The sequence below is a fragment of the Peromyscus eremicus genome, chromosome 19 (assembly GCF_949786415.1).
Source record: "Peromyscus eremicus chromosome 19, PerEre_H2_v1, whole genome shotgun sequence".
Lineage (NCBI taxonomy): Eukaryota > Metazoa > Chordata > Mammalia > Rodentia > Cricetidae > Peromyscus > Peromyscus eremicus.
In genome coordinates this window covers 64,635,971-64,650,086 of record NC_081435.1, presented here as the reverse complement: position 1 = coordinate 64,650,086, position 14,116 = coordinate 64,635,971, and the positions used below count along the sequence as shown (strand labels likewise).

The 14,116-nt window shown below is 38.6% G+C and overlaps 1 protein-coding gene across 5 annotated transcripts in view; it reads right to left on the bottom strand.

Moving 5' to 3' along the window:
* Positions 1–8,210: 8,210 nt before the first annotated feature.
* Pias2 (protein inhibitor of activated STAT 2) overlaps positions 8,211–14,116 on the bottom strand; it is a 76,708-nt gene continuing 70,802 nt past the window's right edge. For 2 of the 5 annotated variants that reach the window (XM_059246585.1, XM_059246588.1), the window contains one exon: positions 9,993–13,088. In XM_059246585.1, coding sequence (XP_059102568.1) covers positions 12,906–13,088 — 183 coding nt within the window. In that variant the 3' untranslated portion in view covers positions 9,993–12,905. Of the gene's footprint in view, positions 8,373–9,992; positions 13,089–14,116 lie in introns of those variants that run through there. The other 3 variants (XM_059246587.1, XM_059246586.1, XM_059246590.1) reach the window with 3 other exon arrangements.

Genomic DNA, 14,116 nt, shown 5'->3' with positions numbered 1-14,116 from the left:
GCAGTGACGAGGCAGTCATGTGTTTGGGTTTACAACCAATGAGAAGGCAGAACTGAAAGACTATATAAAGACAAACACACAGGAAGTAGGTCCCTTTCGGAGAGCTCTCTTGGCTGAAGAGGATCGCTGAAGCAGGAAGGGTAAGGCTCTTAGCTCTGACCTCTTGGCTTTCTTCTCTGAATTGGCTCTGTGTTTCTTATTTAATAAGACGGTTGGTTACATCTACACGAGCAGAAGGCAGTTTTCATGCCCACCTCTATGAAAACCCAATGGGCAAAGACTGGAGGCACCAGACTTTTTGTTTTTTGCCTGCATGCCCATTATGCCCCTTCTTGCCAGTATAACCTTTGCCTCAAGTCTGGTTGTTGAAAGCTCTCCTCTCCTTTTTCTTGGCAGCTCCATCCAAGGACCAAAGTGGTTCTCGGTTTTCCCAGAGAGCACAGGCTAGTGCCAGTTTTTGAAGAGACATTTTTTCTTTTCTGTCTTAAGAATACTTAGCTGCTCACATTGACTCACAGGTCACCCTTTAAACTTTTTTTTTTGTAAGAACATTCTACTATAATTTTCTACATGCCGTGTATTTCCACTAACTTAAGCCCATTTTATATGTACTTAGTTCAGCATTTTTTTTCTCTTGTAATGTCTCAATTTCTTTGGCTCTTATTGGTTTTTGTTTCTGAGATGGGCTTGTCCTATAGACCAGCTGTCCTTTGAGCTCATGGCAACACTCCTGCCTCCATCTCCTAAGTACTAGGATTACAGGTTGAAGACACTATGCTCAGCTGACGTTACATATGTTTTAAAACCATGAATTTAGGTGGCTACGGTAGCAAGTATCTGTAATCCTAGCACTGGGGAGGTACAGGCACGAAGACCTGAATTTGGATCCCCGGCACCCATATAAAAAGTAAGGAATGGTGACTTGTGCCTATAATCCCTGAACTGGTGAGGCAGAAACAGGAAGATCCTTGCCCCGGCACCCATATAAAAAGTAAGGAATGGTGACTTGTGCCTATAATCCCTGAACTGGTGAGGCAGAAACAGGAAGATCCTTGGGGCTTGCTGGCCAGCTGCATTCATAAGCTCCAGGTTCAATGACAAACTCTGTCACAAAAAAAAAAAAAAATGGGGTGGAAAGCAATTGAGGACTCCCTAGACTTCTGACTACCCCATGCATACCCACACATGTGAATATTACACAAAAGAGGTATATTGCAGAATAAGTGTGCCATGTTCAGTCAGGCATGGTGGCATAAACCTAACATCTCAGCAGTTGGTATAGGCAGGAGGATCAGGAGTTCAAGTGTAGCATCAGGTACATAATGAGTTCAAGGCCAGTTTGGATTACATGTGATTCTGTTTAAAGAGGGCAAAGAGCAAGAGACAGCCCAGTGGTTAAGAGCACTTGCTGCTCTTGCAGAGGCCTAGGGTCAGTTCTTAAAACCCACAATAGCTACAACCATCTGTAACTCCAGTTCCAGGGGATCTGAAACCCTTTTATGGCTTCCTCAGTCACCAGACACACAAGCAGTATACAAACACCTAAGAAAAATTCATACAGAACACACACACATGCACACACGTATGCAGGAACAGTGGTGTTTAAGTTAAACTAGGTTGAATGATAATTGTTCAAATTTTCTGTTTATCTGCTCTAGAAATAAATGGTTAAAATATTTTCACCAAATTACATTCCACAAGGTATCAGTAGAAAAAAGAGGCATTTTATGCTTGTTTTTATTCATTGGTTCACATATCAACTGTTAAGAGTTAGCATACCATATTCAACTATTCACTGAATCTTATAAATATCTCATTTAAGTAAGTTTGGTATGAACACACCTCATTAATTTCTTTTAGAAAAGTTAGAACTTAAGAAAGGAAGGATTTAGCCGGGTGGTGGTGGCGCACACCTTTAATCCCAGCACTTGGGAGGCAGAGCCAGGCGGATCTCTGTGAGTTCGAGGCCAGCCTGGGCTACCAAGTGAGTTCCAGGAAAGGCGCAAAGCTACACAGAGAAACCCTGTCTCGAAAAAAAAAAAAAAAAAAAGAAAAAAGAAAGGAAGGATTTATTTTGGTTTTCAGTTCCAGGGAATATGTGCCATCATTAGCAGGGCAGGTAGGGAGGCAAGCTGGATGGTTGATCACACTGCATCCACAATCAGGAAACAAAGAGTAATGAGTGCCTGTACTCAGGCAGCTTTTCCTTCTTCAGTCTTGGATCTCAGCTCACAGAATGAATTAGCTAAATAATCCCTTAGAGATTCCCCTAGCCCTTGTTTCCATGGTGATTATAAATCACTTCTGACAATTAGGACTAGACACTCACAATACCTGTACCTGCTTCAGAGTTTCTAACACTTTCACCACTACGCTCTGAAGAATGGAACGTATTGGTATGGAAAAGCAATTGGTGGGGATAATGCCAAGTTACTAAAGCAATCAAAATGGAACCTGGTTAAAATAAAAGTTAGTAAAATACAGTAAGTTTATTTCATGAAAAACCTATCCTAATGAGCAGTTTAAACCCAGGTTGCTTTTAAACTCAATCTGTGAATACACCTGGCATATACTTTCATACATTTGGTCTGCTAATTTTATCAGCTTTCACTGCCTCAGTCCTGTGATACTTCAGATGTATTCATGGTCCTCCTGAAAGGTAGAAAATAGCTTTTGGGGTAAATTGAGGGCCTGGAAAATGAGGGCCATTTATTATGACCCAGACCTTAATAACCCATGTTAGCCATTTATGCAAGAAAACAACTCTAAATAGATTCTGAGTACTAATTTAGTAACTTTACAAGTTTCCATTTTCAAAAATGACAACCCCTCTGTGCTGGATAGTTGTATCTCAACTTGACACAGGCTAAAGTCATTTTTGAGGAGGGAACCTCAATTGAGAAAATGCCTCCATAAGATCCTGCTGTAGGCAAGCCTGTAAGGCTTTTTCTTAAATTAGTGATTGAAGAGGGAAGGCCCAGTCCATTGTAGATAGTGCCATTCCTGGGCTGGTGGTCCTGGGTTCAGTAAGAAAGCAGGCTGGCAAGCCATGAGGAATAGGCCAGTAAACAACACCCCTCCATGGCCTTTGCTGCAGCTCCTAACTCTAGGTTCCTGCTCTGCTTGAGTTCCTGTCCTGACTTCTTCGGATGATGAACTGTGATGTGGACCCGTTAGTCAAATAAACTTTCCTTCCCAAATTTCTTTGGTCATGGTGTTTCATCACAGCAACAGGAACCCCAACTAAAAACCCCTCAAAGAATTCCATAAACCCCATCTTATGCAAGGAATCCGGATGACAGTGCAATTAAGTAACTTTGCCAAAATCCAAGCAGCAGAGGCATCGTTCAAACCAGACAGGCTAGCACAAAGTACAATGCAATCAATACCATATATGTTGAGTTACAGAACATGTTTTCAACTTAATATTTTTATAGGACTCCTTAGTGTGTGAATGAATGGGTCTCTAATTCTTGTACCTGGTTTTGGAGCTCTTTTCCTTTTGTTGGGTCACCTTGTCCAGACTTGATGGGGTTTTTATTTTTTAAAAAAGATTTATTATGTATACAGTGTTCTGTCTGTATGTATCCCTGCAGGCCAGAGGAGGGCACTCAATGTCACACAGATGGTTGTGAGCCACCATGTGGTTGCTAGGAATTGAAGGACCTCTGGAAGAGCAGCCTGTGCTCTTAACCTCTGAGTCATCTCTCCAGCCCCCACGATTTTTAAAAAATTAATTTATTTAATTTTATGTGCATTGGTGTGAGGGTGTCAGATTCCCTGGAACTGAGTTACAGACAGGTATGAGATGCCATGTGGGTGCTGGGCATTGAACCTGTGTCCTCTGGGAGGGCAGCCAGTGCTCTTAACCACTGGGCCATCTCTCCAGTCCATGGGATGGTTTTTTGTCATATTATATTATATATTGTCATGTTTTGTTATCTCCTAGAAGCCTGTGCTTTTCTAATCAGAGACAGAAAAGGAGTGGATCCTGAGGGGAGGAACTGGAAGGAGTACAGATTAGGGGAACTATGATCAAGATATGTTGTATGAGAAAAGAATCTATTTTCAATAAATGAAAAAAAAAAGCTCAAAAAAGAATTAACTATAATAGATCAGTTGTAAGTATGTTAAAATTATAAAATTCTTACAAGAAGATCAGGCAGTGGTGATGCATGCCTTTAATCCCAGCACTCAGGAGGCAGAGGCAAACAGACCTCTGAGTTTAAAGACAGCCTGGTCAACAGAGCAAGTTCCAAGACAGCCAGAGTTAGAGAAACCCTGTCTCAAAAAACAAAAACAAAAAAAATCTTACAATAAATACAAACAAGTTCATTACTTATTAGTTAGGATTTCTATTGCTTTAATAAAACACCATGATCAACAGCAATTTGGAGAAGGGTTTATTTCAGCTTATAGTACCAGGTAACAACCCATCACTGTGGAAAGTCAGGACAGGAAATCAAGAACTGAAGCAGAATCCGTGGAGGAATGCTGTTTGCTGGCTTGCTATCCAGTTTGCTCGGCTTTCTTCTTCTTCTTTTTGAGACAGAGTTTCTTTACGCAGCCCTGGCTGTCCTGGACCTCACTCTGTAGACCGGGCTGGCCTCAAACTCAGCGATTCGCCTGCCTCTGCCTCCAGATTGCCGAGATTAAAGGCATACACCACCGTTAAACTCAGCTTGCTTAGGGAACCCACAACTACCTGTCCAGGAGTGGCACTGCTCATAATGGGAGGGATGGACCACATCAATTATCAATCAAGAAAATTTTCGACAGACATGCCCACAGGACAATCATATGGAGGCATTTTCTTGATTAATATTCCTTCTTCCCAGACAACTCTACCTTGTGTCAAGATGAAAAAAAAAAAAATCCAGCAAAACTACCTTGGATTTGGTAATGGGAGTTTTAACCATGAAACCAAAAACATAAGCAGCATGGGAAAGAAATAAACTGGAGAACATCAAAATTTAAAACATGTCCTTGAAGGGGCAGTATCAAGGAGGTGCAAAGACACTCCTCAGACAGAATAAAGTATATGCAAATTAAATAGCCAAATTAAGAATTGTATCAACAAACAACAGAATTTTTAACTAAGTAAGACAGACCAATGAAAATGTGGGCAAAGGATCTTAATAGGTTTCCCCCAAAGAATACATACAAGAAACTACCAGACACAGAAAAAGACAGCAAGTTCAATAATCAGTAGAGAAATGTAAGTTAAAACTACTGTAACAGTCTCAACCACTAGGATGGCTACAAAGAAATGTAGGTGAAGATTTGAAGAAACAGTACTTTCATAATTTCTGGTGGGAATTTAAAATGGTATGCTTTGGAAAAGTCTGGCAGCTCCTCAAAGAACTGAATACAGTTACCAAATGACCCAGCAAATTCTACTCCTAAAGAAATAATTAAAAAACATATTCATAGGCTAGGGAGAGAGCTCACCTGGTAAAAATGCTTGCTATGCAATCATTAGACCTGAGTTCAATTCTGAGTACCCATGTAAAAAGCCAGGCATGGTAGTATGTGCTTATAATTCCAGCACTGGAGAGGTGGTAGAGACACAGGTAGTTTCTTTAGACTTGCTGCCCAGCTAGCTTTGCCTAATCCAGGAGTCCCGAGTCCAGTGGGAGCCCTTATATCAGAAAAAAAAAAAAAGAACAAGGTGCACTGCTCCTAGGAACACCTGAGATTCTTCTCTGAACTCCACACACATGCACATACATACCCACCCAGCCAAACACAAATATGTGTATAAGAATGTGTATATGAACAAGCCTAACGTTACTTGTAACAGAAAGCACATGGGGATAGCTCAGATGTCTATAATAAAGTAGGCAAGAAAATGCATATATACTCAACAGGAACAAGTCACTATTCTTATTACAGCATGAGTGATCCTTGAAGACCTAGGCCAAATTAAAACTGTCATCACAAAGACCACACATTCGGATTCAATGCACAGAAAATATTCAATCAGGTGCATGAAACAGAAAGTTGATTAGTGGTTGCCTAGAGCTGGATGGGGGGGGGTGAATGTAGTATGATGATGGAAAGATAGAAAAGTAGTTGCTATTGTGAATGGGGTCTCTTCAGGCTGTTGTAGTATATGCCTATATCTTGTCTGATAATATCTAGGGTCATTGGGTTAATTTATTCTTGTACAATTTAAAATTCTGAGTTCAATAGTGGGTCAGTTTGCCAGCCTCAAGACTAAAAATAAAGGGTATTTACACATACTACCTTCCTTCCAACTACCCACATCTATTACCTCTGCCACTCACTCTAAACATGTTCCTCCTTTTGCTTTCTTCTGGTAAATGCCTGCAACTAATGATTTTCAACAGGTATTAAATTTCCATATTCAACTTGACAAGCCAAATACAAATGACTATCATTAACAAATACTTAATGGAATATCCACCACACATGACATACCATGTTACTGTGGGATACAAGCAAAACCACTCTGCCCTCATGGAGCTTACAATCTAGCAGAGGCAGTATGTGGTGAACCAATACATAAAGTCATCAACATTAGCAGGATATAAACAGGATGGGATGACAGAAGATACTAAGGGAATACTTACTTATGATCAGGAAATGGGAGTGTAGCTTAGTGTTAGATCAAATGCTCAGAGGCCCTAGGGTCTAAGCTTCTGCATCAAAACTGGTAAGAAAAATAAAAAATCCCCACCAGAATGATCTAGCAAAGCCTCTGAATGGATGGCTAAAAACTGACTCAGTACTTAGGTGTACGATCTTGGACGTGTCATTTTGACTTATTCCCCTATTTGTAATACAATGATAACGGTGTGAATTTTACAAACTGAAGAAATGTCTCCCATAGGCCCATCTATTGAATGCTTGGTCCTCTGCTGTTGGTGCTGATTGGGAAGGTTACAGAAACCTTGAGGTGGTGGACCATTGCTAGAGCAAGTACATTCATTGACAGCTTTGAGGTTTCATAGCCTGGCCCCACTTCTGTTCTTTCTGCTCCCCATGCTCAGATGAAATGTGATCAGTCAACTTCTTGACTGCCATGATGGACTGTATCTCTTCTGTAACTTTAAAGCAAAATAACTCTTAACTTGCTTTCTGTTGAAGTATCTTTAAAAAGCAACAAAAAGTTAACTAATCCACTATTCATTAGGAAGCTTTCCAATGCTATTTCACAAGGCCACTCAAGTTCTCCCTCCTGCAGGCAATCTTTTTACAACAGCAAAGGGGCAGCAACTCCCTCTTGAGTAAGCAGAATATGAATCCCTGCTTGTTACCAAGAAGCAGTGAAGTGATTCCAGGAAACCAATGAGATGGTGGTTAAGGAGGGAATGTGAGTAGAAAGCACTTACACTGTGAGTAGAAAGTACACACTACAGAGAAAAGGAAAAAATGGGTGACAAGGCAGAAACACCAGGGAAGGAAGGGCCTGGCATTTCTTCCTAAATATCTCATGTCTAAATTGTCTCCCCTAGATGACTTGCCATTGTGCCTTTCAACAGCAGCATAATCCTCCCAGTGACAAGAGTAAGAGAAAAACCTGCATATACTCCTTCAATTACTGTGATCGTCACCAGTCCTTAAAATCGCCGGTTTCCATTCTAGTCTCCTAAATATCACAAATTAGTATCACCTTAATTGAGGCCAAGGATATTTCTTTCAGTTGGTTTAGGTCAGTATTCCCCTTTGTGTCAGGAAAAAGACTGAAATCTGTTTCATCTGTCAAGGAATGTGATACTAGTTGAAGTTCTCAGCACAATTACTGTTATTAAGAATTCTTGATCTTTCAAAACCGGATTATAAAACCCCTTCAAGCCTGAGACTAGTCTTTAGTACTTTATGCCAAGTACACTTTATGATGACCAAAATAAAAGTAGTGTTTTATTCTAACAGCACTTTTAAGAGTTCAGTTTTAGGAACACAGAAGCTATATAAGTCATTCACCAAAAAATAAAATAAAAACAAAAACCCCAAATAGCAGTCTGATAAATATAGTGCTACGCCTATCAAAATGCTGTACCTTGAACACAGTAATCCACTTGGTTTTAGTTTCACTACGTAGTTTGAGGCTGGCCTCAAACTGGAGCCCCATCAGCCTTGCCTGTAGTTTTAGAATTATAGACACATACCACATCAGGTCAGCACTATTTTCTCTTCCCCATAGAGGCTGTTGGTCTTCTACTGGGATACGACTGGCAACAAAAGAATACATTCAGAGCTCACCAGATAAACATGTTGGCCACCCAATCTGACAAACTGAGTTTGGAGCTTGGTTCCTGGTACTCAACCGGTGGCAAAATTGACTCCTGTAGGTTGTCCTCTGACCTTGACACATCTGTTGTGGTGCATGTACACACATACACACACTGAAGGAATAAAAACATTAGAAAAGAAAGCAAAGTGTAAGGCAGTTGGTTCTGTCTTAGCTTTACCACCTTTCCAATTTATGTTGGATTGCTTGTCTCAGGCATTAGTAATTCAGAAAGGTGAATGGACCCTAAAGAGGAGCTCACTGTTTAAGGGTTGTCCTTAGGCACAAATCGTTTAGAACAAAATTCAGTCTGACAGGGTTGATGATGTCTTTACAGTGCTAAGACCATGTGAAAAGTCACTTGGGTATCCACACACAGTAGCTTCAGGAACATGTTAGGTAAGTGTAGTCAACTCTCCATATCCATCCATCCATCTTTTATCTATGGATCCAATCAACTGCAGAGTTCTACTGTCAAAGGAAGGGCTGAAACTGAACTTAGAGAAGAGACTTCTTCTATTCCCTAAGTAGTAAAGAGTAACACCTATTTACATTAAATCCAAGATGATTCAACATATATGAAACTATAAATGTCAGTCTTATGGAACTACTATGCCATTTTATGAAACTCTGGCATTTGTGGATTTTTATACTGGAGGATTCTGAAACCAATCTCTCCCACATGAGGCAAGTCTTTATATTTAAAATTGAAAGGTTGGGGGCTGGAAAGATGACTCAGAGGTTAAGAGCAATACTGCTTTACCAGAGGAACTGAGATCAGTTCCCATTACCTACATCAGGTGGTTCACAAATGCTTTGTAGCCACCAGCTCCTGAGTATCCAAGCCCTCTCTGGTCCTTACACAATATGGACATAACTACATAAAGACACAGACATGATTAAAAATATTTTTTTTAACTTCAGGAAGCTTGGGAAATGATCTTCCAATTATTGAATTATTGCCTCATGGATCACTTCACTGGGGTCAGGAGATCTTAATGCCAATCGCTACAAAGACAAATGTGTTCTAGGGAAAAAGTAGCTATACAATCTTTTCATACTACCTGCTGGTATGTATAATGTACGAAAAGTAGCTACAGTGACACTTCCCTCCCCTGGAGATACTATGGGTGGCTGTAATTTTTCTTTGGTTTTCTCCTTTGTCTCAATTCTCTGCAAAGAGCATATACTACGGACAACTAAGAAAACAAAACCATTACTCAACAAGGCAGGCAGTGAATAACAATGGGCAGACATTCTGATCTAGCTTTATTTGCTGCTTTTGTAAATTATGATGTGGCTCCTAACAAAAGGAAGACAAAGCAGTCATTTACCAAGAACATCAGTCTCAAAAAAGCAGAAAAACCCTTCAAATCTTTCCAACACATTTCTCCACAATATATGTACTGTTGAAGGAAAGGTATTCAGTCAGGGTCATCCATCAATCGCCCTCCAAATGGCAACTCCAAATTACCACATTACCTGGACCCAGAGCTACTAAAATCAATGTCAGACTCAAGTTAAATGTGCACTAATTTTTATTTTTTAAGATGAAAAAAAGATGGAAAATAAATTATAATTTTCTACAGAAATGAAGATAAACTTGCAGGAAAAAAATGTTTTTTAAAAAGTATTTTTTTCTTTTAAATAACCAAGCAAAGGCAACTGAAAAAGCATACCTGAGAATTTAAAAACAAAAAATTTTATGAAAACCAACTTTACTTAAAAACATAAATGCAACTAAATGAGTGTCTTTATTGGCAGAAGACAAAAGTGAGTGCTCAGGACTGACTGAAGACATATTATACTTAAAATAGACTCTTTCAACTCCATTCAACATGACTTTAAAATTCAGCATGTTCCATTCAAATTCATTAAAGACTACTCTAATGGAAACTTGTTTAACATTAAAAAAAAGTATGACCAATTGGATCACATTAACTATCCTGTACCTATGCATCATGGTTTTATTATAGTATTATAGAACAAATGACAAAAAAGGCCATGCAATTAAATTCACCTTACTTATTACATTTGGCCTTTAATTATCTAGGACAGACACTGAGTATTTTTAATTTGGGGGCAGAAAAGAAAATAAAATATAAAATTGACTCAGCTGGGGGTCAGAAAGCTAGCTAGTGAAAGCACTCATGAGTAGATCTCTGTGCAGAAGCTACACTGCCTTGAGCTACCAAAGCAAGAAAGCCCGTCAATATTTCTAAGTGGAAAAAGAAAAAGAAAAAAGATGAAAACAGGTTGGCCAAGTGATTGTAAGCAGTGAGCACAATTCCTTAAGTAGAGATATCTGAGATAACGGCTAGTTGTCTGACATCTAAGTACCCCCAGGATGACCTCTTGACACTATCTGGTTAAAGAGAATTCTGCATTAGCAGAACACTGCTAGGAAGCCAGATCATCTTCATAAGATTGTGACATTAAGGAGAGAGCAGCTTTGCAACTACCATGTAGTCACAGAGCCAAGAACAGAAAGAAAAGCACAAACCTTCAAAGCTACCTGCAAAGTAAGTCCCAATATCAGTATGATAAAGGTGCTACTACCTAAAATAAAGTATTTTGTAATTTCATTAAACACCAAAAATGAATACTAAAACTGTTTACGTGAAAGTGATTAATGTACAGAGGTATCCATTATGAGAACTAGGCAAATAATTTCTATTACCATCTTCCTTACTTATAAGACTTCACTGATTCATACATAGTAAGGGAGTCTTTCATACTCTAATGGGTAAACAAAATAATGACAACTCAGCATCACTTCTTTATTAACAAATTATACCACAGAAGCCAGGTTACTTTTTCCGATTACACAGGTAACAGAAACTGCATCTGTACTTACAGTAACGACATAAAATCCTACAGGAAGAAATGTTCTATTTGGACTGGTGAAGTAGGTAAAGCCAGGGGCCATGGTACAATGACTACTGTGATCACAGGGGCTGGCTTTGCTTTCCATATCTTTGATGATACAAAAGCCCTATCAAAAGGAAAGATCATCAACATGGGGCGCTGGAGGCAAAAAAGGGACAATATGGACAACTACACAGGAATTTCATACAAAAAGCACACAAAGGCCACAAAAACTTGAGAAGATAAAACACCAACCAGGGACAATTCTGAAGTAATATGCCCCTGTTGTGAGTGGAAGCAGAGTCCTTACGCTGGAACTTATCTGAGAAATTAAGAGCAGCCACTAAAAAAAGCTTTGCTTTAAGCTGGATAATAGCATAGGTAGAGAAAGCTAGGCATCAAGAAAGTACTAAATCTTGGAGAACTAAAAATTAAGGAACCCAAATGAAGCAAAGGGAAATGAGGAATGCCGAGAGCTTCTACATGTGAGACCCAGCTTTCGAAGCGACTCAAGCACACTGTAGGAGGGACTGTAGTTTTCAAAGTGCACCCAGAATAGCCAGCCACGTGAGAGGTGAGTTTTGAAGGCAGCATTAAGTGGGGCTTTGGGCCCCTTTCCCTCACTTCAATTCAAACATCCCTAACTTGTGTGACTGGGTTTTTACAAAAGACCTCTTTAAAAATCTGGTACTATCATTCAACATTGACTTTTCTTTAAACTTGAAAAATCACTGCTGAAACTGAAATTACATTGGTAAGAATTATGATCAGATACTTAAATATAATTTCTACATAAGTGCCACTAAAATGTGAAAAGTTTCAACCAATGAAGTATACTGTATTATTCCACAAAATATATACAACAAATTCTTAGAAAGAATTTAGTTATTTTCACCTCTCCTAAATATATTCTGGTGCCTCCCAACTATTAAATATTTCTGAACACTGTAAAGAAAATTCTACCAGATAATCTAGCCACATCTTAACTCAAGCACACTTCATTCAAATGCTGTAGACTTTTTCTGAAATACCAAGTCTCAAGATGGCAGAAAACTTGAGAATAAGAATGTATAGTAACCAAAAATAACACATTGTATCAGGACAAAATCTGCCTAGTGTTCTTAAACATAATTACTATGAAGAGCAACCAAACCCCAGCACTTTACTCTGCATGTATCAGCAAATAATGTAAAGTGTAAAGGACAAGAGAAAAAACACACAACACATAGACCATTTTCTCTGAAGGGATCACAAAGAATAGTAAACCAAAAGAAGAAAAAGGAGAACCCAAGTCCTGGCCAGTTATTGAAACTTCATTACTTCAACAAAATAGAACAAATCTCTATAGAAAGTACTCATTCAGCAAACATGACTTTCCATCTATTTTTCCTTCATATTGGATTAAACAGAAGTTGCTGTTATTCTAGATCAGTGATTACATTTTTTAATTAGAAAAGTTTAAGTATTTACATAATTTTATTGCTGTTTATTGTAACAAAAAATTGTTTGTAGAATCCATCCAGTAATGTAGAAATTGAAATTCACTGCTCAAGAAGACACCATTGTAGAGGAACTCTATCTGATGCTCAGTGTACAGTGTAAGGAGAGTCCTTGCTTGTCGTCTGGTTCTTGCTGGAGTCATCTGTGTTCATGTCTCAGAAAGCAAAGAATCCATCTGACATTTCAATAAATATTAAATTGCAAAATTAGCTTCCATGGACTAGATATCCAAGAAAAAGTAGTTCTGATGAATGATTCCCAGAATCAAGTATGTCAGCCATTAGTCCAGTGAGATGATGTCCGGAATGTTACTTCCACTGCTGGTTATGACCCCTGTCTCACTCCTGCTGCTGGATGAACTAACATGAGAACTGCTTTCATGGGGGCTGGTGGTGGTGATGGACGTACTGCTTGCTGTTAAGGGTGAGGTGAGACTATCCAAAAACATAGGAGGACAGTACTGCTTGAAACAAACAATGATGCTGATGAGGAAAAGGCTACATTGGTTTTAAATACAGAGACTAGAAATTGTTAGATATGTACAACTGATAGTCACAAAGCTAACTCTCTTGGGATTTAAAAATACCAAAGTTTATATTTAAGTGGAAGATGGTATAGACTTAGCTATTTTATATTCTCTATTGAATGTCACACATTCTTAATTGTCTTAAATGTGTGAAACTTGTCTGTTGACCATATACATAGGGAAAACACAATGTCAACAATAACTGAAATCATTTAATGTTAAATTATGACTTAAACTAATCTCAAAAACAACTTAATAATTGAAATAAAGATCAGTAATTTTTCAAAATTAAGAATCAAACAGACCCTTTGTGAGTAACATTAAGAGCAACAAGCTGAATGATGGTATTGCATTCCTCTGTAAACAAAGATAACAATACTTGTGTAATTAGAATGTCAACATTCATTCTGAATTGGAGGTTATATGACAGCTAATTAACACAGGATACTGAGAGAATAATATCATAATCACAAATTTAATATTCCTTATAATTCTTAACATCCCTCTCCTAATGTTCTTATCTCAAGAAACCTACCATCTGAGTGGCTGATGCACATATAAATACAAACCTGAGCGCAGTAACCTAAAATGTTAAGGAACTGAGATAAGAGCTAAACGGAGTTTTGTATTTTGCTGTAGGATGTTTTACATAAGGCACAACTGCACTGTCTTTAGCACATGTAATGTCCAGTGCTACTAAGTTTGTCTTCAGTTAGACTACAGGAAAAAACCTAACAAGGACACCTAATGTTACCTATCCTATATATCACTTAGATTCTTAGACAATGAATTATGGACAGTAATTCAAAAGCTAAGCCATTCAGATTACATGGTTTTCAAGGCGCATTAAAAGGGGGGAAAAAAGGAAACAGCTGAAGAACAAGTGAAACTGAGGCTGCCTTTTCATTCATTATTTTTGGTCTCTTTCAAGACAAGGTATCACTGTGTAGCTCTGGCTTTCCTGA